This window comes from Ischnura elegans, chromosome 5 (genome assembly GCF_921293095.1).
Source record: "Ischnura elegans chromosome 5, ioIscEleg1.1, whole genome shotgun sequence".
In the NCBI taxonomy this organism is placed as follows: Eukaryota; Metazoa; Arthropoda; class Insecta; order Odonata; family Coenagrionidae; genus Ischnura; species Ischnura elegans.
In genome coordinates this window covers 104,063,709-104,085,496 of record NC_060250.1, presented here as the reverse complement: position 1 = coordinate 104,085,496, position 21,788 = coordinate 104,063,709, and the positions used below count along the sequence as shown (strand labels likewise).

The window sequence follows — 21,788 nt, the reverse complement described above, 5'->3', positions numbered from 1 at the left end:
CCCCTGCCCCCTTGTTTTTTACAGCTTATTGGTGTAGCTAATAAGATTATACCTATCAAAATCTCATTGATCATTCATGCAGGTATACTCTCAATGATGATTAGCTAAAATATCACCTTTTATCGATTATCCCCGGCAGAATATCAAGATCACCCTCATTTTGGCCTCACAACCCTTCGTCCAACTACCACTACCACTACAACTACGACGACAACGACCCTTCCTCCGACAACACTTCCTCCAGCCACTCCAAGCCCCCTTGGATGTCGCTATGGATCTGAAATATATGAAGATGGAGAATTGATCAAGGCCATATCTGGCATTGATGCTGCAGAAAGGTAACTATCTAATGACTTTTGAGTAACTGACATGCTTTAACACTTTCATAGCGAAAGATGTCTTTCCATATTTTAACGTGCTCTTGCTGCTGAATGGTGACATTCAAGATACCGTAAAAATGTTAAAAATGATACTCTACATTGAAAAAACAAAAAATAAATAGCATGCAAGGAATGAGATGATTAAGAAAGGGTGCTTTATAAAATCGTCAAATATTTATTTTAGCCTCCTTTAAACTCATGTCGGCATAATTGTAGCACTTGGTCATGAAGATATTCTGTACTTTGATATCATAGAATTTTTTAGCATGAGCAGATTAGGCTAATCAAACCCTTCTCGAATAAATTTATGTGCATGCCACACTATCTCTAGATGAATCATTCCTGTTTTCACTTACAGAGGATGTTCATGCCCTTCAAATTAGGTGATCGTAAATAAAACCTATCCCTGTTGTTATATCTCAGCAAGTAAAATTTGTAGTATAACTAAGAACTCTCATCCTGCAAGAACCAATGTATTTTCTATCAGCTAATCTGTACAGCTCGTCCTAAAGTATAATTTATTATTATGCACTGGAATTTACCAAATTCAATTGAATGCTATAAATTTTGTAGTGATTCTCAAACAAACATGTGTGCTGCATGCTTGCATTAAATCAATGTTTAATACAGTTAATCCTTCACCCATGAATAATTTATCTCTAAATTCAATTTTAGCAATGCCTCACCTTGCCAGCACTGTTATTGCATGCGAGGGGATATTGTGTGTGCGGTACAGGAATGTGGCACTCCAATGGAAGATGCTGAGAAAGCATCCCATGCCAATGGTGTTGGGCAGAATTGTACTGCCATGCCCATACCTCCAGGAAAATGCTGTCCCGAAGCCTACCAGTGTGGTGAGTACAACTCCTAAATGCCTTTCTCTTTTATCTATTCATATAAATGCACCTCATTCGTATATATGTATTTACATTAAATATTCCATGAAATGTTACCATAGCAAATTTTATGTCACAACTCATGTGCAACAAAATACAAGTTAGAGAGTTAATTACATAATTTTACTGTTCTAACCCCATTAATTAATATGTATTTGCAGTTATTTAAGAAAGTATTTTTCTGTAAAAAAATGTAGCAATACCTCCTTCTCAGTGCATGCTCTAATCTCAAAGAAACCCATTAACATGTCTTGATTGTCATATGTATACCTGACAGCAGTGATACATACATAGGTACTTAGATTTCCTTCGTAACTTTTCATCTGTGTAATTACTTCACCCATATACTTATTCATTTTTGGATGGGATTGGGTTGATCTGGTAATAGGAGGTTTGAAATTACCCTGGTAAATGCATGCTTTGCATCAAAGCTATTAAAATTATTAGGTGTTTTTCCTCATTGGATGGATTATAAACCCTACCCTTGAATACACCTATTCTCAAAATCATGGGCGTACCCAGTGGGGGGGCAGGAGGGGGCAGTTGACCCCCTCCCCCATATAAGCAAAGGTATTTTTAGTACAAAACAAAAATTTTGAATAGATTTTCTTTAAATTCAAGAAAAGAGATATTGGTATAAAAAATTTAATTAAAATAAAAAAATTTTTTCGGATCAAATAATTTTAAAAACTAATAAAGCGCTGTTATAATTTTCTTGAAATTTTGGTTTCATTACCTTTTCTGTGTTATAACTTGAACGACCACGCCTTGCCCCCCCTCTACTTTTGATCCTGGTTACGCCCTTGCTAAGAATGTAAATTTTAATTTCTGTCAGGTCAAAGGCTGGTGTTCCAATACCACCTCACACCTGTAAAGGATTGTAGTAGGGGAGGGTGGGGCACAGTGAAACAAAAATTATTATTTTGCCTATAAAAACATTGCTTTTGAAAATAAAATAACAATGAAAATATATAAATGGTGCTTGTCATTTTCTTCACTATTCCTACTTTAAAAAATGGAATTATTTAAAAAAGCAATGGATTTACATCAATTTTTGTAGTGATATGTCAATTGTTTCACTGTGCCCCATGTGTGGGGCACAGTGAAACAGGGCCTTTTTTACTTATGGGGCACAGTGAAACACATTTTTTCAGATTTTATAATACCATTTATTTTTACCTTTGGCAATATTTTCACTAGAATGAAACTCACAATGCATGAATACAGTAATGGATTAAAAAACATGAAACAAACTGCACCTTAGTCAGTGATAATTAGAAGCTTAACGAACATCTAAATTGGCAAATGAAATTTTAAATGAAATAAACCTTTTCATTCTTGCAGTTCCTTTGCGATAAGAAGGAGGTGGTAAAACTAATTTAATGTCTTTCATGCTGACAGATGCTATATCTTCAATATGTGGGAAAAAAAATGAATTTGGCACTTTGGAACTTTTTCGTAAATATGTAACTTCAGCGCCATTGTGTTTTCTTGCTTCTTTAATTATTCTACCTACATAGTAGAATTTTTTCTTCGATGAAAACTCAATCAAAACATAATCACCAACTTTTACTGTACCTACTTTATTTCCAAAACCTTCTAAAATATCCTCATTACCTTCCAAGGGGTTTGAAAGTCCTCCCTCTGACGTGGTGTCTGAATTTTGATGGGGCCCCTCACAGTTATCAATGGCAACATTGGCATTAAATAAACTTCTGCATGATTTAGTTGCCTCAGAAGTTTTTTTTCCTATAGCTGTATTTTTCTTTTCCATCATACGGATTTTTTCTGGTGTGTCTGTTATGATCATACTTTTGCCTGGTTCTCTTTTCCTGGTTGAATTTTTCCTTGGAGCGGCTTTAGGATAGCCCTTGAACTGAGCAGGACTTTGAAAAGTTCTTTTATCTTCACCTTGACCATTGTTTAAACTGGAAGTACTTGCAGTTGCTCTTAATTCTTGGCTCAATAAGTCACACTCTTCAGTTTCAGGAGAAGGCTGGTCTGTTACAGAACTACTCAAGAAATCTGCCTCGGTGAAAATGTGCCTATTATATGGATATATTCCAGTTTTTTTGAATCCATTAATAATAGTAGCTGGAGTCATAGCCTTTTGATGGGCAAAATTGACGCATCCTGCAATATGGTAGATGGAAAGAGCTTTACCTGGATTGCTTTTGTTCCAGGAATCAACTGCTGCGGCATAATAGGTCTTAAATGGAGCATAACAGGAAACATCCAAGGGCTGTAATTTGGCACTGCAATGAGGTGGAAGAGTCACAATCATTATGCCATACTCTTTTGCCAAATCTATTACTTGTATACTAATATGGCTTTGGTGATTATCCATTATTAGCAGTGTAGGGTCTTCTTTACTTGTTTTTGTATGTTTGATGAAGTGCTTAATAACTTCAGGAAATATTTCTGCTGTCATCCAACCACTTTTCGATGTCAGTCCAAGAGAGCCAGGAGGGGCATTGATCAACATATGATCACTGAACTTGACCCTTGGGAAAACAAATGCAGGGGGTATGGTGTTTCCGGATGCACTCACAAAACAGCATGTAGTAACTAGAGTTCCCCTTTCACCTGCTGTTACATTATTTACCCCTTTGGATCCCTTTTCTGCAATCACCTTGGCAGACTTATTTACGACTGTTGAGGTACCAGTTTCATCTAGATTCCATATTCTGGAACCATCACCAAAACATTCTGAACGTCTTAAGGCTGCACCAAGATTGTCAAAAAATGTTTTCACTGTGTGTGCATTAAATGATGTGCAACGAGAAAGAGAACAGTTTTCAGGCTGCCGAATGCTTAAATTTGGATTTCGCTTCAAGAACAATCGTAGCCAGTCTAAACCTGCAGCAGAGTCATCATGCCAGTTTTTTGGCACTTGTATAGAGTTCACCACTGCCATTTCATAAGCTAGCTCTCGAGTGTTACGAGTCGACTGACCATAACAGAGTTTTGAGCATGTTATCAAATAGTCAGCCAAGCACTTTTCTTGTTCAGCTGTAAAAATCAATCTGGATTGATATTTTGGTGTCATGCGAACATGTTCACCAGTCCCTTCATCACTAGCCTTTTTTTGCTTACTCACATACCTGAAAAGAATCTTTTCAAAATTATTATTTGGAAAATTTGAATGTCAGTTTACGTTTACTGTTTATTTGAAATTTAAAAAAATTTTCAGAAAACTTTCAATGTTACAAGATGTTCACATGCAAAAAACAAATAAACATACCGACTGAGTGTTACATAATTGACATTACATTCTTTGGCTGCTTTCCTGATTGAATAGTTTTCATGCAGAACAAGATGAACTGCAGCGCGCATTTCACCATCTGTGAAGGATCCAATATGGCTCTTTCTTATTCTATTCCTCATTTTTGGAATCTTTATTCTGAAAATAATGAAATTCCATCAGAATAACAATAATAATTACTATAGTAATCCACACTGCATATTTCAAGTCAAATAGTTCTTCCTAAATGAGACATGGGGCACAGTGAAACATGTTTCACTGTGCCCCATTTATCTTGTTTCAGTGTGCCCCACCAGGCCATCTTGAATAAATAAACTTACTGCATGAAAACAAATGAAGATATAGAAATATGTTTGGTGGTCTCCAAAACTTAAGAAATGGTAACAGTAAATACAATGATAAGTTAAGATTTCCCATGAAAAGGAAAAGTTTGTCAGTGTGAAATAATTCTTTGGAATTATTTACTTTTCTCACCTTAAAATAGGTTTTGATCCATCAACAGGAGACTAGAAGAGCACAAGCCATGAGACTGCAGCAGCTGTTGTGGTGTTAGTTCCTTAATATAACACAGAGAGCACTAATTCATAGAATTGTCAGGAGGAGGGAAATTTGAATTGTTTCACCCTGCCCCATGTTTCACTGTGCCCCACCCTCCCCTATGTGTATTGTGTTGTCTGGTATAACCTAAGCAAACCCAGTAGTGTTACGTATTCCTTGGTGCTAGTGGTGTAACTCATTGAAGTAAAAGCCTTTATTTATTCCATTTTATGATCATAAAACTATGACCAACTTCAAAGCCATAATACAAAAAGTGTAAATACCATGGTGCAATTCACTGTGAGTGATTGATTTTTAAAATTTCATTGGCTCTTACTTCCATGGCACATTTCAAAGTAACTATTTAATAATATTTTGGTCCACCTGAATGCCTCGGTATGGTGTCGTACCTACATTATTTAACCAAGAAAAACCTTTGTGCATGATGGAGTGAAATAATGGAAATTGTGGGATACAGTTATTTCTTCATATGAAAGGAATATTTGAGTGAAGCTCATGCATATTCGTGTAAATAAAGTTGATGTGGTTTTATACCCTCTCCTTAAAACCATATCACGTTAGACCTATAGTTAACCAATCCTTAAAAAGAGCGATGGTAGTATTTCTTAAGAGCTAAAAAGACTGTTCTTGAAAAAACTTAAAATTTTCTATGGTGATCTGGATTTGTGGACCTCTGTCTTCTGGTTTTTTTGCCACGTTGACTGTCAGAGGTTGACAATAGTTTTTCCGGGATTCCACCAAGGTTGAAGTGACTGGAAGACGTCTGATATTTCCCTCTTGCCAGAAGATTCTCTTACTTATTTTTACCGGCACATTCTATAACTGTTCACATTTCTGAATCATATAATGACTATACCAGGGTTAACATGATGTGCTCCCTTGGTATAGCTTTGATAAGAATTGATGCTTCACCAAATTTTCTTTTTTGGAGTTGAACATTGGGCAAGTACTCAACTCATATTTTCTATGTATGTAGTTAGTTCACTACTGGTTCAAGTGCAGTTGATAAAGGTATATAGAGGCAACTAGCTATGTATCATCAACTGGTAATTATTGAATTCAGTAGATCAAGTTTCTTCACTCCACTTTTCTACTATTTTATAATCATTAAAAGGTGAATGGGAATACATAACAAGATTTTAATCAGGAAGCTCCCCGAGAACAACTTGCACTATTATCTTCCTTCTGCAAAATATTCTATAATCAATCTTTCAGTGTATAAATTTCCACAATGTAGATGTGTATGACCTTTTGTCATTCCAGAACCTCCAAAAAATAGTGTGTTCAACCTCAGCATGGGTAGACAGGATCGCAAAGAATTGATGGGTCCTGGAAATGGTAAATGACTCTATCCAAGAAAATCTCAAATTCTATCATGGCTGAAATGCTTGTCTGCATACAGCTTCTTGTGTCTCATTATAATTTTTCTCTCCAATTTTTTACAGCTATTATTTGATGCTTTCATTCTCTTCGTTTAAGTACTGCTAAGCTTTTTCTAACTGCATGATACATAATTGCCTGCATCCAGAAACTAACCACATCAACAGTGAATTTGAAATATCTCTGTACATATTGGTGATACATATACTAACTCTTTTATCTCACATTAAAGCAACTATGCCTTATTTACTTCATATTGCTATCCTTTGAATTGTGAATTAGCATTATTATTTGGTTGTAATATTTGCTTTGCAATTTGCTATTTATTCCTATGAAAATGGAGATACAATTTCATCTCTATGCAATTCCTACCCCAATTTAATCCAACCAAACTTTTCACTTACAGAAACTCTTCCAAGTGGACTCAAACCAGAAATGGGAAGCTCTGTCTCTGAGCACGTCTCCACAGAGAATGATGAAGAAGTTGTGCATTCAACAACCGAGTCTTCCGTGGAATCAGTTGAGGAAGAGAGGCACCCTCCCAGAGAACCAGTTGAGGCTGTTGAGGATGAGATTACGACTTCTCATGAAGACCTACCCTCCTATGTTACCCTTAAGCCCCACATGACTGGTGGCAGACCAGAAGAGGAAACCACTGAAAAGCATGAAGGCACAGAAGAAGGAGATGCTCATGAGGATGAGGTCCATGAAGGTGCCTCAGGAGTTCCCGAAGTCCACAGCAGCACTGAAGAAGTTCACGAATATTCAACTGCACATCCTGGTGAAATTCATGAGCAGTCGACTGAGAGCCATTCAGAGAGTGAGGAACAAAAGCCTGTCGAGGAAGTGTCAGAAATTGAAGATGAAGTCACCACTGAAAGAAAGTCCCCAGAAGATGAGGGAGTCACCCAGTCTGCAGAAATGCCTTTGGAAACCATCCCAGTAGGACCAGGAGATGTTATTTCCAGCCATGAACACTATCCTCACGTCATGCCTTCCTCCTCGACTGCTGAACCAGCTAGAGCAGACACTACTGGAGAGGAAGCAGAATTTGGTCCATTGGATGACATTCACAAGGTGCCAGGCGAAGGTGTCCCTGTACATGCTGATGGCAGTGACCATGTAGAAGATGAAAAGGAAACACCAACTGAAGAGACATCTCAGGCTCCAGAAGAGATTGAATCCTCTACCCATCTCGATTCTCATGAGGGTGCTGAAGAGGGAGATCACGTTGTTGACCATGGAGTGGTACCTGGAACCAATGAGGAAGATAAACCTGGCAAGGATGAGGTTGAGATGATATCACAAAAACCCTCTGAAGAGACTGATGAAGATGAAGCTATTACTGGAGAACCCCATGGCGATCATGAAGGTCCTACTGCTACTGAGGCCACACAGAAGCCTAAGGATGAAGCTCACACTCTTGAGCCTGAAGAATTAGTTATTGGTGAAGTAAAGCCTTCAGAAATACCAGAAGAAGGTCTACCCATGAGGCCTGGAGCTGATGAACATGTGGCAGATGATATGGACACAACAGAGAGCACACATGAGGCATCTACTGAGTCAGACAAGGATTCTGATGTTGAAAGTGGTTTTGTTACAGAAAAGCCCGAAGATGATAATGAAATTAAAAATTTTACAGAACAGCCAGAAGAAGAGGAGGAATCAAAGGTAACACCTGAGGCTGAAAAAGAGATAGAAACTACAGAAAAGGCACTAATTTCAGAGGTTGATGAATCAACAGAGAAAATTAATGGAGTTGAGCATGAAACATCTACACCAGAAACTCATGGTGTGAGTGAAGGAGATGATTCTCATATTCACCATGACGGTCATCCAGTAATTGATCATGGAGAGCCTAGCCACATACCCGAAAAAGAAGAAGAAATGGATGAAATTGATCATGAAACCACAATGAATCCTGATGAAGAATTTGTCTCTGCTACTCTGATCCCTGAGCAACCTGATGATATTCATGACCAGAAATCCCCTTTCCAGCCTGGTACAACAGGAGCAGATGAAGAAGAAGAGGTGACATCTATTAGCCATGAATTTGAAGTAGAGCATATCACAGAAGGATCACAACAGCCAGAAGATGAGGAGAGCATGGCTGAACACCATCCAGAAATTCAAGCTCATGAAGATGAAACTCAAACTGATGAAAGCATTAGTTCTCCCAAGCCAACTGAAGCTCATGCAGATGAGGAAGTCGTCACCACTGGTCCATCCCATGATGATGAAGAAATGCCAGTCACTTCTGTAAGTGGGGAAGACGTGAAACCAACATATTCTCCCAGTGTGACCACAGGAGAAGATGTGGTAGACAAAGTAGAATCAGATGAAAAGGAGACCTCTGAAGAGGGAGTAGAGGAGACAGCATCTACAAGTAGGCCCCACATCGACCATGAGATGGGATATTCCACCCCAGCCACTGAAATGGAAGAAGGAACTGAAAAGACTGAAACTGAGCACTCAATCAGCATTGATCAAGAAAAAGCACCCATGCCTCCAGCAGATAACCAAGTATTGAGCACAGATATCCCTAAGGAAGAATATTCCGGCCATGATGCCACTGAGTCCACTACTGCTTTGGCTGAAGATGGTAAGGAGAAACCAGAGGTATCTCCAGTTGAGGCTGATACAGCTGCTCCTGAGGAACATGAAGAGGACATCACTGAGAGTGTTGTAGAGCTGACTACTGAAAAGCAGAAGACAGAAACTCAGGAGACAGAGGTAGATAATGAGATTCCTATTCAAACAGAACATCCAGATACCATGGAAAATAGTATACACTCTGTAATTGGAGAGAAAGTTCCAGGGATACATACTCCATTAGAGGATCACCATGAAAGTGAACACGTTAGTGGCCATGAAACAGAAACAGAGGGACAAGAGCATGAGATAGTGACAGAAGGCCATGAGGAAGAAATTACTACCCCCTCAAGCAGTGGTGAGCAAACAGGTGTATCTGCTGGAGAAATCGAAAAGCCATCAACAGAACAACCCTATACACCTGCTGTCACAGATCACATTCATGGACTGCCTGCAGGTGAACACACCACCAAAGTTAGCGTTGAGGTGCATGAAGACGAAGTGGATGAAGAAGAGCACCATGTGACTACCGAATCTGAAGCTGGCTCTGTGATGTCTACTGAAAAAACTATAGTGGAAGAAGAGGAGCATGAGATGGAAGGAACTTCAGGTGAAGGGGATGAGTTACATCATGATGAAAAGGAAGATGTTTCCACAGAAAAGCAACCACATGTGGTAGAGGAGGCAGAGGTATCTACTGAAAAGTCTCATGATGTCACTCAAACTGAAGAGCATGATGAGGTAGAAAGAGTGACAGAGGTTGTTACTGAAAAAGAGGAAGAATTTTCCCCAACTGAGAAGCTACCCTCTGAGCCAGAGCAGTTGCCTGAACATGAGGTTGAGCATGAACCAGAGGTTGAGCATGAACCAGAAGTTGAGCATGAACCAGAGGTTGAGCATGAACCAGAGGTTGAGCTTCAAACTGAGGATGATGTCACTGAAATGTTTACTGAAAAATCACACTTTGCCACAGAGTCAATAGAGCATGAAGTAGACCATGAGCATGAGGTAGACCATGAGCCTGAAGAAGAGCCCGAGGATGAGGTAGAGAAAGAGCAGTCCACTGAAAGCATTCCACAGACAGACGAAGAAAAAGAGGGAGAGAAAGAACCAGTTGAAACCGAAGTTGAGAAGGAAGATGAATCCCTGAATGAGATAGAGCACGATTTCACTGAGGGTGATGCTGAAGTTGAGAAATCCACCGAAACAATTGATACTGCAACAGAGCCCATGAAACATCATGAAGAGGAACCTGAAAAAGAGCATGAAGAGCCGGAAGCCTCAACAGCAAAACCTCATGAGGAAACTGTGCCACATGAAGAGGAACACCTTGCACCAGAAGGAGAAACTGAAGAGCATAAGGTCACAGATATTCCCACGGAGGAAGGATCAACAGAAAAGGCCCACTATGATGGAGAGATAGACCATCATGAGCCAGAAGAACTAGAAGGTGAAAAGGTGCATGGTGAAACAGAAGAGGGCACAACAATGGAGACAATTACTGAAAAAGCTCACCATGAAGCAGAGCCTCAGGAAGGAGAACATACTCCGAGTGAGGATCATACGCCAGATACTGAAGCAGTTTCTCCAGAAGAGCATGTAACAGCGGCTATTGAACATGAACCTGAGTCTCAACCAGAGACAACAGACATTCCAGAGTCTGCTATCTCCACAGAGGAGGGACATATTATCACAACAAAGCCTGATGTTTCCTCTTCTGAACATGAACATGAGGAGGAGCAGGGTGTGACTGAAGCTGATTCTGAGCATGAGTCATCTACTGAGATGCACCATCACGTAACAGAGTTTGTCGGCCATGAATTGGAGCCAGAGGAGCATAAGGAAACAGAAGAAGAAAAGGAAATCTCAACGGAAAAATCTCATGTTGAGGGAGAAGAAGAGGGTGATGCTGAAGACCATGTAGAGGTCACCACAATGAAAACATACCCAGTCCACGAGGATGAGACACAAGCTCCTGAAACAGTGGATAAGGTTGAGGACATGGAGGAGCAAACAGAAGCATCACATCTTGAGAAACATCCTGAAACTGGTGAGCCAGAGAAGGAGCACGAAACAATAGATGAAGAATCAGATGAAGTGACCACTGAGAAGGTGCATCATGTGACTGAGGCCGTTGAGCATACCCCTGAGAAAGAGACTTCAGTGGAGCATGACGAAGCTGAGAGCGATGAGACTGGAGAGGGATCATCAACACAGGCTGCTCCTGAAGAAATCAATAAGGAGGAAGGCTATGATGTTTCTCCACCAAGTGGCACAGAGCAAGAACAGTTGAGCTTCACGTCAGCCCCACCCCATGGTGTTCATATGCCTCCAGTACCTGATCTTGGAGGCATCACCATGCCTGATGGAAGTAAGTAGAAATGTAACGATAATGAATAGTTTTAGTTCACCATTTTTTGTCCTTGTTATTACAGTAGCTGGGGTAGATTACAGGGAGAAATTAACAGTTCCTACTTTAATTTTTAATACCAACGGAAATTAAAAAAAAATGACTTATCAATATGGTTCTCCAGGACAAACTTTTCTCTATCCCATTAACCATTCATTGTTTACGCATTTACCACACATGTTTCAAGAAAGATCCTTCTGAACCCATTCTTATCTGTGATAGGTATTACATACCTCCAGGCACTAAGAAAAGTAGTTAATGTACACTACATAGCTGGCTTAACACAACAACCTTTCTCGTAAGTTAGGTAAATAGTTACCCAATGTAAGACTAAAGTATTCATTTACACACAGGTTTGTCTATGATGATGACATCATTCCCTCTCTAAGTTAAAAGTTCCACTCCCCGCCCACCTCCTGTTTCCTCCTCGAGACTAAAATCAATAGCATATCATTCCAAAGTCTTGGTTTACTACACTGCACATGTTAAATCTTCATTTATCATTAAAATTGTCTGATTTACATATGTATTATGTAGATGGGTAAAAATGGTTACATATAGTGCATTCGTCTATTTTTCAAATTGCCAAAAATATTTGATAACTCTTTCTCTCTATGTGGTCTAATTGCAACATGCATTCCCCTCTCGGGCACCTTTGTTTTCCACATTACATGACAGATATTAAAGATAAAATTAGATAATTCAAACTTTTATCAATAGAAATAATAATAATAGTATTTATTTGCCCAAAGATCAATTACAGCATTGTGCATCAATATAAGGCACGTCAATAAATTACGGCACGAAATAGTCTATGACTTCGATTTAAACTTTGTTTTTGCAAGGGAGCCATTGCACTAATACCCTATAATTTTCAAATTTTTAAATTAAAATTTTTATTTTCTACTTGCCAATTGAACAGATGTCATGTAGGTATATACCAATTGGTAAAAAAATCATCATCTATCTCTCCTCATATGAGGGACTTTTTAACAATTTTATAGAAACTTTTCTAATTCAGAGTTTTGTATTTGTAAGTTTTCTTTGTTATATCTGGATATTTAGAATAACCATAAAAGAATATTGTCATGTCCTTCATAATAATCTAAGTGGGTCAGGGAAAGTAATTTCTGTTATTATATCAGAGTTGTTCAAGAAAATAGCTTATACTTATGTTAGGCTGCAAATTCTACATACTTCAAATATTGACTCATCCATGATTTTTTTTAAACTTTTATTAGAGCATTTTATCTGGGTCAGGTACAGAAGTGGCACTTAAGCCCTGATATAAGTTACCTATCTGCATACCTATATTCATGATCTTGGGTCCATGGAAACAAGATTAGAATTTCATAGGTATATATATTTAACACAGGTTGTTCATCAGAAAATCAATATTGCTTTAAATTTTGGGTAACTTATTAAATTTTTAAAAATTGTGTCATGCATTATTGTCATATTTTTGTGCATTCTATATAACAAATAAATATTATATGTATTGCTTTATTTAAATCTTGTATTCCTAATTTATCTTACTAATTTACAGGTGCAGCAGCTGCATTTAGCTGTCTTGTTGATGGCAGAGTATTTGCCAACCATGAAGATGTCCCTCCAGCTTCTTCATGCCAAGTTCGTTGCTGGTGTCAAGAAGGAATTGTACGTTGCACACGAGTTGAATGCCCACCACCACCCTATCCTGATAATCGTCACTGTTCACCTGTTCATGACCCTCATTCTTGCTGCCCATCCTATGCCTGTGGTAAGTATTCTATAGAAAATGTTGAATCTCGGTAGTTGTGTCTGCAAATAATTTCAAAATATTGAGTTAAATAATGAGGGAGTAGATTAAAAGGGCTCTTCTATAATTGATATTTTTAATACATAGTTATTCCTTGTTTTTTAAATGAGAAGTAATAATTCACCATCACATCCTTTCCTCCTTTTGAAAGTAAGCATTTAGTTTGACTGCAATGCAAGCATTAAGAAAATATTTTATCTGAATAAAAATATTCATTTTGCATAGGACTTATTATTTTTGGAAATATTCAAACATAACTGTAAGAAACCTGTTAATGAATAAATAGAGTGCTAGATATTTCTGACTGTAAATTTTTTGACAAGAAAATAGTTTAAAAATATATTGCTATTAATATTTTTACTATTCTCGTAACTTTCATTTTCACAGATGATGAAGAGATGATGGGACCTGAGTCTGACAGCCAAATGGGACACTCACAAGGAACAACAGGGCCCACGGTACCTTCTGTTTCTGGAGATCATGACATGTTCCATGAAGATGAAATTGAGTCACTTAAGCCAGAGGAGGAGGAAAAAGAGCCAGTAAAGGAGGATGCAACAACACACCCTGATTCAGAAGCCTTAGAAGAGCATGAGGTTCCTACTGAAGCTCCCTTGTTTATCATTCCTTCCAAACCAAGCGAGAGTGATGAGAAGGAATCCTCAAGGCCAACTGAAGAAGAAACCAAAGAACCAGAGGAAGTTGACGAGAAAGCTACAGAGACACCAGCAGAAGAAATACATGAGACAACTTCAAAGCATGAGGATGAAGTGACAAAGCCACCTAAATTTGAAGATGACATTTCCTATGATGAAGATGAAATTGAAGACCATGATGAAGAGGAGCATACAACTGAAATCCCTCACTCTGGACTGAAGGATGATTATGATACCACAACTGAAAGTGCCCCTGAGTATGAAGGAACAATGCCACCTCATCCAGAAATCCATGAACCTGAGTCAACAACAAAGGCAGATCTCCACGTAACTCCTGAATCCACTCCAGGAGCACACCATGAAGCAGAAAGCCATACAGAAGAATCCATCCCAACTACTTTGGATGCTGATAGAATAATATTTAGAGATGAAGATGAAAAGAAAGAGAAACCAGCATGGGAGATCTATGATACAATGAAACCTAAGCCTGAAAAGCCAGAAGAACATGTGCCAGTTGATAAGGGAGAGGAAGAAGTTGATGCTCATATGCCAGAAAAAGAAGATCAGCATCCTGATGAGGTAGAGACACCAACAACGCCTGCCATAAGACCAGATACTAGTGATACAAAGGTGGAAGGTGAGGAGGAAAGGCCTGAACATGAAGAGGAAGGAGAACAAACTCCTGAGAAAGAAATAGGAGAGCATGTTGAGGATGAAGAAAAGCCAACTACTCCAGCTGTGAAACCAGAAGTAAGTGAAACAGGAAAGCCAGAGCATGAAGACGGAGGTGAGGAAATGGATGAGGAACATGAGGGACAAGCGGAAGGAAAACCAACTGCTCCTGAAGTAAAACCAGAAGTTACTGAATCTGAAACTGAAAAGCCGACCGAAGAAGCACCTGAGCATGAAGAAGGTGAAGTAGATGTACATGAGGGTTCTGGGGTACATGATGAGGGAGATGATCAAGTCACGACTCCTGTCACAAAGCCTGATACTGGTGCCGAAGAAATTACGGGTGAGGAAGAGAAACCTGAGCATGAGGAGGAGGTGACTGAGGGTATGTCCACCATCCCAGAGGATACTGAGCAGGAAGGACATCACAAAGTCCCTGAAAGTGAGACAGAGACTCCAGACGTAACTAAACCAGTCCATGGACATGAAGATGAAGATGGGCAAGAGCATGATGGGGAACTTCATGAACCAGTGACAAGCATACCCACTGTAGCAGAAACGGAAGAGGTTGAGCTCATTCCTGAAAACATTGAGCATCCAACAGAACATGGAGAGGATAAGGAACCACATCATGAAAAACCTTCAGGAGTAACAGAGGCCATTGAGACAGAAACTGAAGCTAGTAAATTCACTCCTGATGAAACAACAGAGCATCAATTTGTTTCAACTGTAGAAACTGAAGCACCACACAGTCATAAACCTGAAAGTGAAGAAGAGGCTCCTGGCAGTGGAGTAGAAACACTGGATGAAGTGACTACAGAGTCACAATTGCACCCTATTGATGGAGGTGAGAGCACAGCTGGAGAAGTTGAGCACCACGAAGAGCACAGTGCTTCTCCAGAATCTACAGAAAAGGTACCCCAGGAAGCTATTGAGGAAGAGCAAAAGGAAAGTGAAGAGGAGAAAACAGATACAGAAGCAACTACGACTGGAAGAATACCAGAACATACCGATGAAGGAATTGAGCACATCCCTGAAGAAGTAAGTGAAGAACACTCACATGATGAAGCTGACTCAACTACCTCAAAACCCTTGGAAATCACAACTGTGGAGAAAGATCATGATGAGGAGTATGAAGGTCACCCTGAGAAAGAGACAGTGACTCACAGGCCTATGCATGAGATTACTGAAGATGTTAAACACACTCCAGAAGAAGAAGCTGAATATACAACTCCTACTGGTATTATTACAGATTTACCAGTAAAGTCACCAGTAGAAACTGAAGGTAGTGATGAGGAGAGCGGAGCTGAGGAAGAAAAACATTCAGAAGTTGGAGAATCTTTGACTGATAAGCCTGAAATAACAGAATCAGATGAGAAACACACATCTGCTGATGTTGAATATGTCACACCCTCTATCACAGCTTCTAAGACACCTTCTGAAACACCAGAACCCGAAACCATTGAAGAAGTCACTGAAAAAGTACATGCAGTTGAGAAGCCCCATGAAGAGACTGAAGATGAAACTGGTGCTGAACATATCACAGACGCTCCCATTAGAGATGAAAAGCCATTTGTTGCAGAATCAGAGAGTGGTGAAAAAACAGATGCAGCTACTACAGAACCCTCTGAAGAGGCTGACAGTCATACTCACAGAGATGAAAATATTCACTCTGAGCCAATAGATAAGCATCCAGAATCAGAAGTCCATGTCACGGAATTGACTGATCAAGAGCCAGAGCATATGGTGACTGAAGAAATAAAGCACATGGAAGAGGAAACTGAAGGCCATAATGTCCCAGAGGCTGTAACTGTTCCCCCATCGGTGGAAGAGGTTGTTAGTGAAGAAGAGACAGAAGAAAAAACTGATAAGCCGGTTGCTGTTATCTCTGAAATAACCACACCAGGAGACTCAGATGAGAGTGTTTCTTCACACCCTGAAGGCACTGATGTCCCACCAGAACATGAGCACATTCAAGGAGAACATTCAACAACTAAAACACCGGCATCTGAAGTTACAGATCATGTGCATGTGGAGGATCATGGAGACCATGTGGATGAGACAACATTGAAGTCTGACCTCGAGTATTCTTCAGAAGAACCAATGTATACCACAGTTTTCCCTGCCATTTCAAAGAAACCATTGCCTCATCACGGAGAAGAACAAGATGAAGTTGAGAAACATGATGAGGAAGAATTGTCTGTAACAACAACAGAGCCTGAGGAGCACAATCTGTACCACACTGAGGTCCCATCTGTTCCCCCACCCGAAAGTGAGGATCACAAGGTTGAAGAGGAAAATAAGGATGTCTTGGCAGGTGTCACTGTTCTCCCTGAAGTTGTGACTCCCAGTGAGGAAGAAAAATCTCCAGAGAAGGAAGATGAATCAGTCGTGACTGAACATACTCCTGTTGTCACCCACGAAGAAGATCATGCTGGTGCAGGCATGGAAGATGATGTTTCGGCTGGCATCACAACAGAGGAACAAATTGTAGTGACTAGTCATGAGGGTATTTATGAAAAATCCACCGAAAAGCCAGTACATGAAGAGGTGATTATAGATACTACACATCCTGTAACTTCAGAGGAACATTCCACTCAAATTTTCCATGACGACCATCACTCAACAGAGCCTCCTCACTCAGTCCACCCTGAGACCAGCAGCTCACATATCACAGATGAACTGGAGGAGACAACACCATACACAGTTCACAGTAAACCAACAGAATCTACTGAACATGAAGAAGAAAGCACACACAAGGTGGATGATATTACTCAAAAACCACATTTCACAGCCAAGCCACTCCCTGAACTAATCATGAAACCAGTCACTTCCACCACCGAGCATACACCAGTCACCACCCAAGAGAGTTCTGAAGCTCCTGCGGAAGATGAGCAACAGGTGTTGGAGGAAGAGCAGCATGTTGTAGAAGATGATCAGAAGGTTGTTCCTCCCGAGATACCAGAAACTACGTCTGAAAAGGGAACTGAAGCTGAAGAAGGAGAAATCGAGCATGGAGCCTATGTACCTCCCTCTCACCATCCAGGTTCAAGCCATGAGCAGTATCTTCCTCCCACATTTGGTGGCTCTTACTTGCCTCCTCATCATGGAGGAAGCTCCTACCTACCACCTGATGGTACTGACCACGACATCCCATTCTATGGCGATGATGAGGATGAAGAAGATGAGGACGATGAAGATGGGGATGGAGTTTACAGTGGACCAGGCACATGTCGTCATGCAGGAAAGGTTTACCTCTCAGCTCAACAGGTGCCTCGAAGGGATCCATGCGATTTCTGCTTCTGCTTTAGAGGAGACGTTATTTGCTTACAACAGTCCTGCCCACCACCTATCAGGGGATGCCGCCGGGAGCCAATCCCTGGATTCTGTTGTCCGAGGTATGAGTGCCCAGTGACAATGGAAATTCGAGACAGAGGAGCTAGAAATGTTTCGTCACCACCAACGACCACTACTACCACAACTACTACTACCACAACGACAGAAGTACCCAGCTATGTGTTGTCACAGCGTGGTTGCAGAGTAGATGGGCAGTTTTATGGAGTCGATGAAAAGATCCCTACATCATCTGGTCCATGCCTACTTTGCAAGTGAGTAATTCTATTTTTTGCCCGGTAATATTTGCGTGTTGAGACCAGTTAGTCTCTCATTGCCCATGACATATTTTTCTAGAATGATACATTGCTATCCAGCTAGACTGCAGATTTTTGACCCCACATTAAAACATGTATGTCGATGGAAATACATACCTTCTTTAATTCCTTGACCGTCATTTTGCATGAGTTTTTCACATCTAGTACTTACATATCAATGGCTAAGTTCAACAACACGTATCTCAAATTCGGCCGGTTTGACACAGGTATCTTAAACAAAGTGTAATGACATTAAAAAATAAAATTCAAGGAAAAAACAACTCTTTGTTGGCAAGTTTATGCTTCTGTTTCAGTATGTAATATGAATTTTTGTTTTTTAATGTTCGGGTACAATTAGAAAAAATTCATCGTTTTTTTGCTCTCCTGAAAATTTGCTATTTTTGAGATACGTGTTATTAGAACTTAGCCATTGATATGCTTTTACAATAAATTCCACCAAAAACTGGCAATGGATTTTCCTTCGTTTTATTATAGTGCCATAATAATTTTCTGAGTTTTGATGCTTTAAACTTTGATGAGGATAAATTTATGACAATATAAAAATTTACTGGCTCATATAAAAAAATAATGCATTTTTCAAAAAATTAAATTTAGCTTTCAAACGAGAAGAGTTTTAAAAAATAATTACTTAATCACTAATGAATTTATTCAAGCCAGAATTTTATGTGTGAATGGCTATTAGGAAAAGATGATGGAATACACTTTTTCATTACTCTAATATATATGTAAATGAATTTTTCCAGATGTGGAGCCAATGGCACTATGACATGTGATCCAAAGCCATGCCAACCTGAGCCCATGATCCAAATGATGCTGGAAGCGGCACAAACTAAGTCTCAACGAAGGCGGAGGAGGAAGAGGAGCATTAGAAGTTGAAAGCCCAACACAATAAGACTTCTGATGCCACTAATTCAATCCCTTTGAAAGGAAAGGGACTGCATAACTACTTCCACGGTGCTCCAATGAAACTCCCCTTGTAATGTATATTTTTGAGTTACAGCGTAAAAACAAGAGGAGTGTCATCAAATGAAAATCGAGTTGGATGAAAATGAAAAAGGACATTTAGCTATCGAAATGGAGACATTGTGCAAGTGAAGGTCTTGTCATTTTTTTATATATATATTTTTTTTTAACCTCACATTTGCCAATGCTGGGAGCATAGTGGTTGCGCAGGTTTCGAAAATAATTTGCGGAAACTTGCTGTGCAGTGATTCTTACTTTGTAAAATTGTGTTCACGGTGCTCACAAAGATGCAGGATAAAGTGTAATGAGAAGTGGAATTCTTTCGTGAGCTAAAGGACCACTCTCTGCCTTTCTGTAATGCCCACCCGATTGATTTGACGAGCAGAAATGAAGTATGTTCTGAATGGTAGGCTTTTGTTTAAACAATGTGACCAGAGATGAAGTTAAAAATTTCTGCTCCTTGAGCATTCGGGTGAATGGACAGTACGGAGAAAGGGAAGTGAGGGACGTTTTTGTGACCTCCGTCCAGTTCCATTACAGAATTATCTGTGAAATATTATCCTGAAATATTTATACAATTGTAATTATGTGACAACACTAGCAAGTTTGATTTTAATTGAATCGTGTTTTGATCGATTGTCATAATTTGCTCCTTTATTTTATAATTTTTTTTTACCCATTATTCTGTGTGTGTGTGATTTTTTTGTACTGAAATGCTGGTTTTCTTCCCCAACAAATAAAGAAAATTCATTTTATAAAAAAAGTTGCTTTTAAAGTTCATTTGCAAAAACTTGGGCAACTCTCAGTAATCTACTGTGCAGGTAGGCCAAGTCCATCTCAGAAAATGGGGGAAGTAATGCTTATAAGGGAGCGAAAAGTGAAGGTTTATCCTGATGGCTTCCCAAAGTGGAAAGGGAGGGGAAATTTGGGGAGTATGCTTCCCTTTCAAATCAGTTTTCTGGCTTGTTTACGAATTCACGCTTCCCAGAAAACCCACCAACATTGATGTAATTTTGATTTCTGATACTTGATGTCGGCACAAGATTTCTAAAATTCTCAATGATGCAAACCAAAGGTAGGTACCTATTAATCGTAAAATAAGGAAGCATGAGTTTTTAAGTTATATGTACAATATTTTCTCTGGCAAAAGGAATTCTAAACTCACGTCATGCATCATATAATCAAATATGCAATCAGACAGAAGTAGTTTTTGAAAGGCAGGACTTTTAATTAGAAAAATTAAGAACACTTCAAAAAAAATGATGGGGTAGAATTTAAACATAAAAGTAGGTACATAAATATAAATAACATTTGATGCCAACAAAATTAAAACATTCCTGTTTTAATAGCCTTTAATCAGGACACCTTTGTGAATATTTTGCACTAACACTTAAATTTCATTCATGTCATTCAAATAACTTTCAAAACACTCAACACCTTCCCTTCTAACTGTTTCCCTTATTCCCATTCAGCCAGTGAGCATGAAAACCCTACCTCTTGGCTGGAAAACTTGGACTAGTCTGAACAAAAATCATTTATTGCTCATGACATATGGATGGAAGATACCCCTCCAAAGTTCCATCTCTCCTCCACTTATTTCCCTCTCACACCACCAAATGGTATTAAAAGCATGTGTGGTAGGTACCTAACCATCATTATTCAGGGCCATTAAAATTATAAAACATTCCGATGAGTTTTATATCCTCGCTATCTTCCCAACAAAGCTTTTTTCATCAAATGATATACCACTGAACTAAGGCCAGGCACAATGTATCTGTATCTTACAGACATCTCTTGTAGACATCTTAATGAAGGCACTTACAAGAGGTGGAAAATTAAGAATCAAGTGCTCACACATAGGCTGTACGCTGCTGGCTACAGCATGATACAGTATCCTCCTCCAGAATTCGTATTTGTTCCTCAAGTTATTGGGAGATTGAGATGGTTGAGACTCATCTACCTGACCAAAATCAAAATAAAAACACACAGTCCAGTCAATAGCTATTTCTATTGAAAATGAGACCACAAACAGAAATATTATTGAGGATCTCCAGGAAATTACAGCATTTTTATTATTATCAATAGAGTATAATAAGTAGTGACTTGAGCAGGCTTTCCATGCAGGAATATTGTATTAAGCATTTGCATTATCCCTCAAACCTCTTCCCCAACAAATGATAACACCAAAAAAAAACCAAAGGTTTAAGGCTCCTAAGTAATTAAAATGAAAAGTTCTAAGCCTGATAAAACTTCATCCAATTTAACTGGCACTCACATCTCTTTCCCATGATATATTGTATATGTATAAGAATTTATTAAAATGAAAAGGCTGATTTTATTGAAATCATAACCCTCAGTCTGCATGCATAATCTTGCATGTTCAAGAGCGTGGGCAACTCAAGATAATGTACCATTGTGTTCAACACTTCCTTCTCACCTGCTATCCCAGCCTCTTGTCAGATTGAGGGTCAATCGTTGCACTGAATGAAAGATGTACCTGATGTCTATATTACAGGTTATGGTCCCAGTAGGTAAATGTTATTAGCT

The 21,788-nt window shown here is 39.2% G+C and overlaps 2 protein-coding genes and 1 long non-coding RNA gene across 4 annotated transcripts in view; 1 reads left to right on the top strand and 2 right to left on the bottom strand.

The window, feature by feature from the left end:
* LOC124159362 (cardiomyopathy-associated protein 5) overlaps positions 1-20,004 on the top strand; it is a 45,905-nt gene extending 25,901 nt beyond the window's left edge. Inside the window, exons 6-11 of the mRNA XM_046535128.1 lie at positions 140-338; positions 1,056-1,234; positions 6,886-11,442; positions 13,028-13,240; positions 13,667-18,215; positions 19,022-20,004. Of these exons, the coding sequence (XP_046391084.1) occupies positions 140-338; positions 1,056-1,234; positions 6,886-11,442; positions 13,028-13,240; positions 13,667-18,215; positions 19,022-19,154 (9,830 nt within the window). The 3' untranslated portion in view covers positions 19,155-20,004. The remainder of the gene's footprint in view (positions 1-139; positions 339-1,055; positions 1,235-6,885; positions 11,443-13,027; positions 13,241-13,666; positions 18,216-19,021) is intronic.
* On the bottom strand, positions 2,440-5,193 carry LOC124159366. 2 transcript variants are annotated; one of them, XM_046535131.1, is made up of 3 exons: positions 5,016-5,193; positions 4,521-4,679; positions 2,440-4,380 (listed from the first exon to the last, which is right to left on the bottom strand). In XM_046535131.1, the coding sequence occupies exons 2-3, from the start codon at positions 4,661-4,663 to the stop codon at positions 2,559-2,561; spliced, it is 1,965 nt and encodes a 654-aa protein (XP_046391087.1). In that variant the 5' UTR covers positions 4,664-4,679; positions 5,016-5,193; the 3' UTR covers positions 2,440-2,558. The 2 variants fall into 2 exon arrangements, with proteins under 2 accessions (XP_046391087.1, XP_046391088.1); XM_046535132.1 differs by lacking the exon at positions 5,016-5,193 and having other exon boundaries at positions 2,440-4,391; positions 4,521-4,611.
* Positions 13,203-21,788, bottom strand: part of LOC124159368 — a 44,523-nt gene continuing 35,937 nt past the window's right edge. The window contains exon 4 of the long non-coding RNA XR_006864952.1: positions 13,203-13,281. This is a non-coding gene — a long non-coding RNA (uncharacterized LOC124159368). The remainder of the gene's footprint in view (positions 13,282-21,788) is intronic.

Coding starts and splice junctions, on each gene's coding strand:
- LOC124159366 (XM_046535131.1), bottom strand. CDS start 4,663: ATGAGGAATAGAATAAGAAAGAGCCATATTGGATCCTTCACAGATGGT. Junction 4,381..4,520: donor AATTATGTAACACTCAGTCG/GTATGTTTATTT, acceptor GATTCTTTTCAG/GTATGTGAGTAAGCAAAAAA.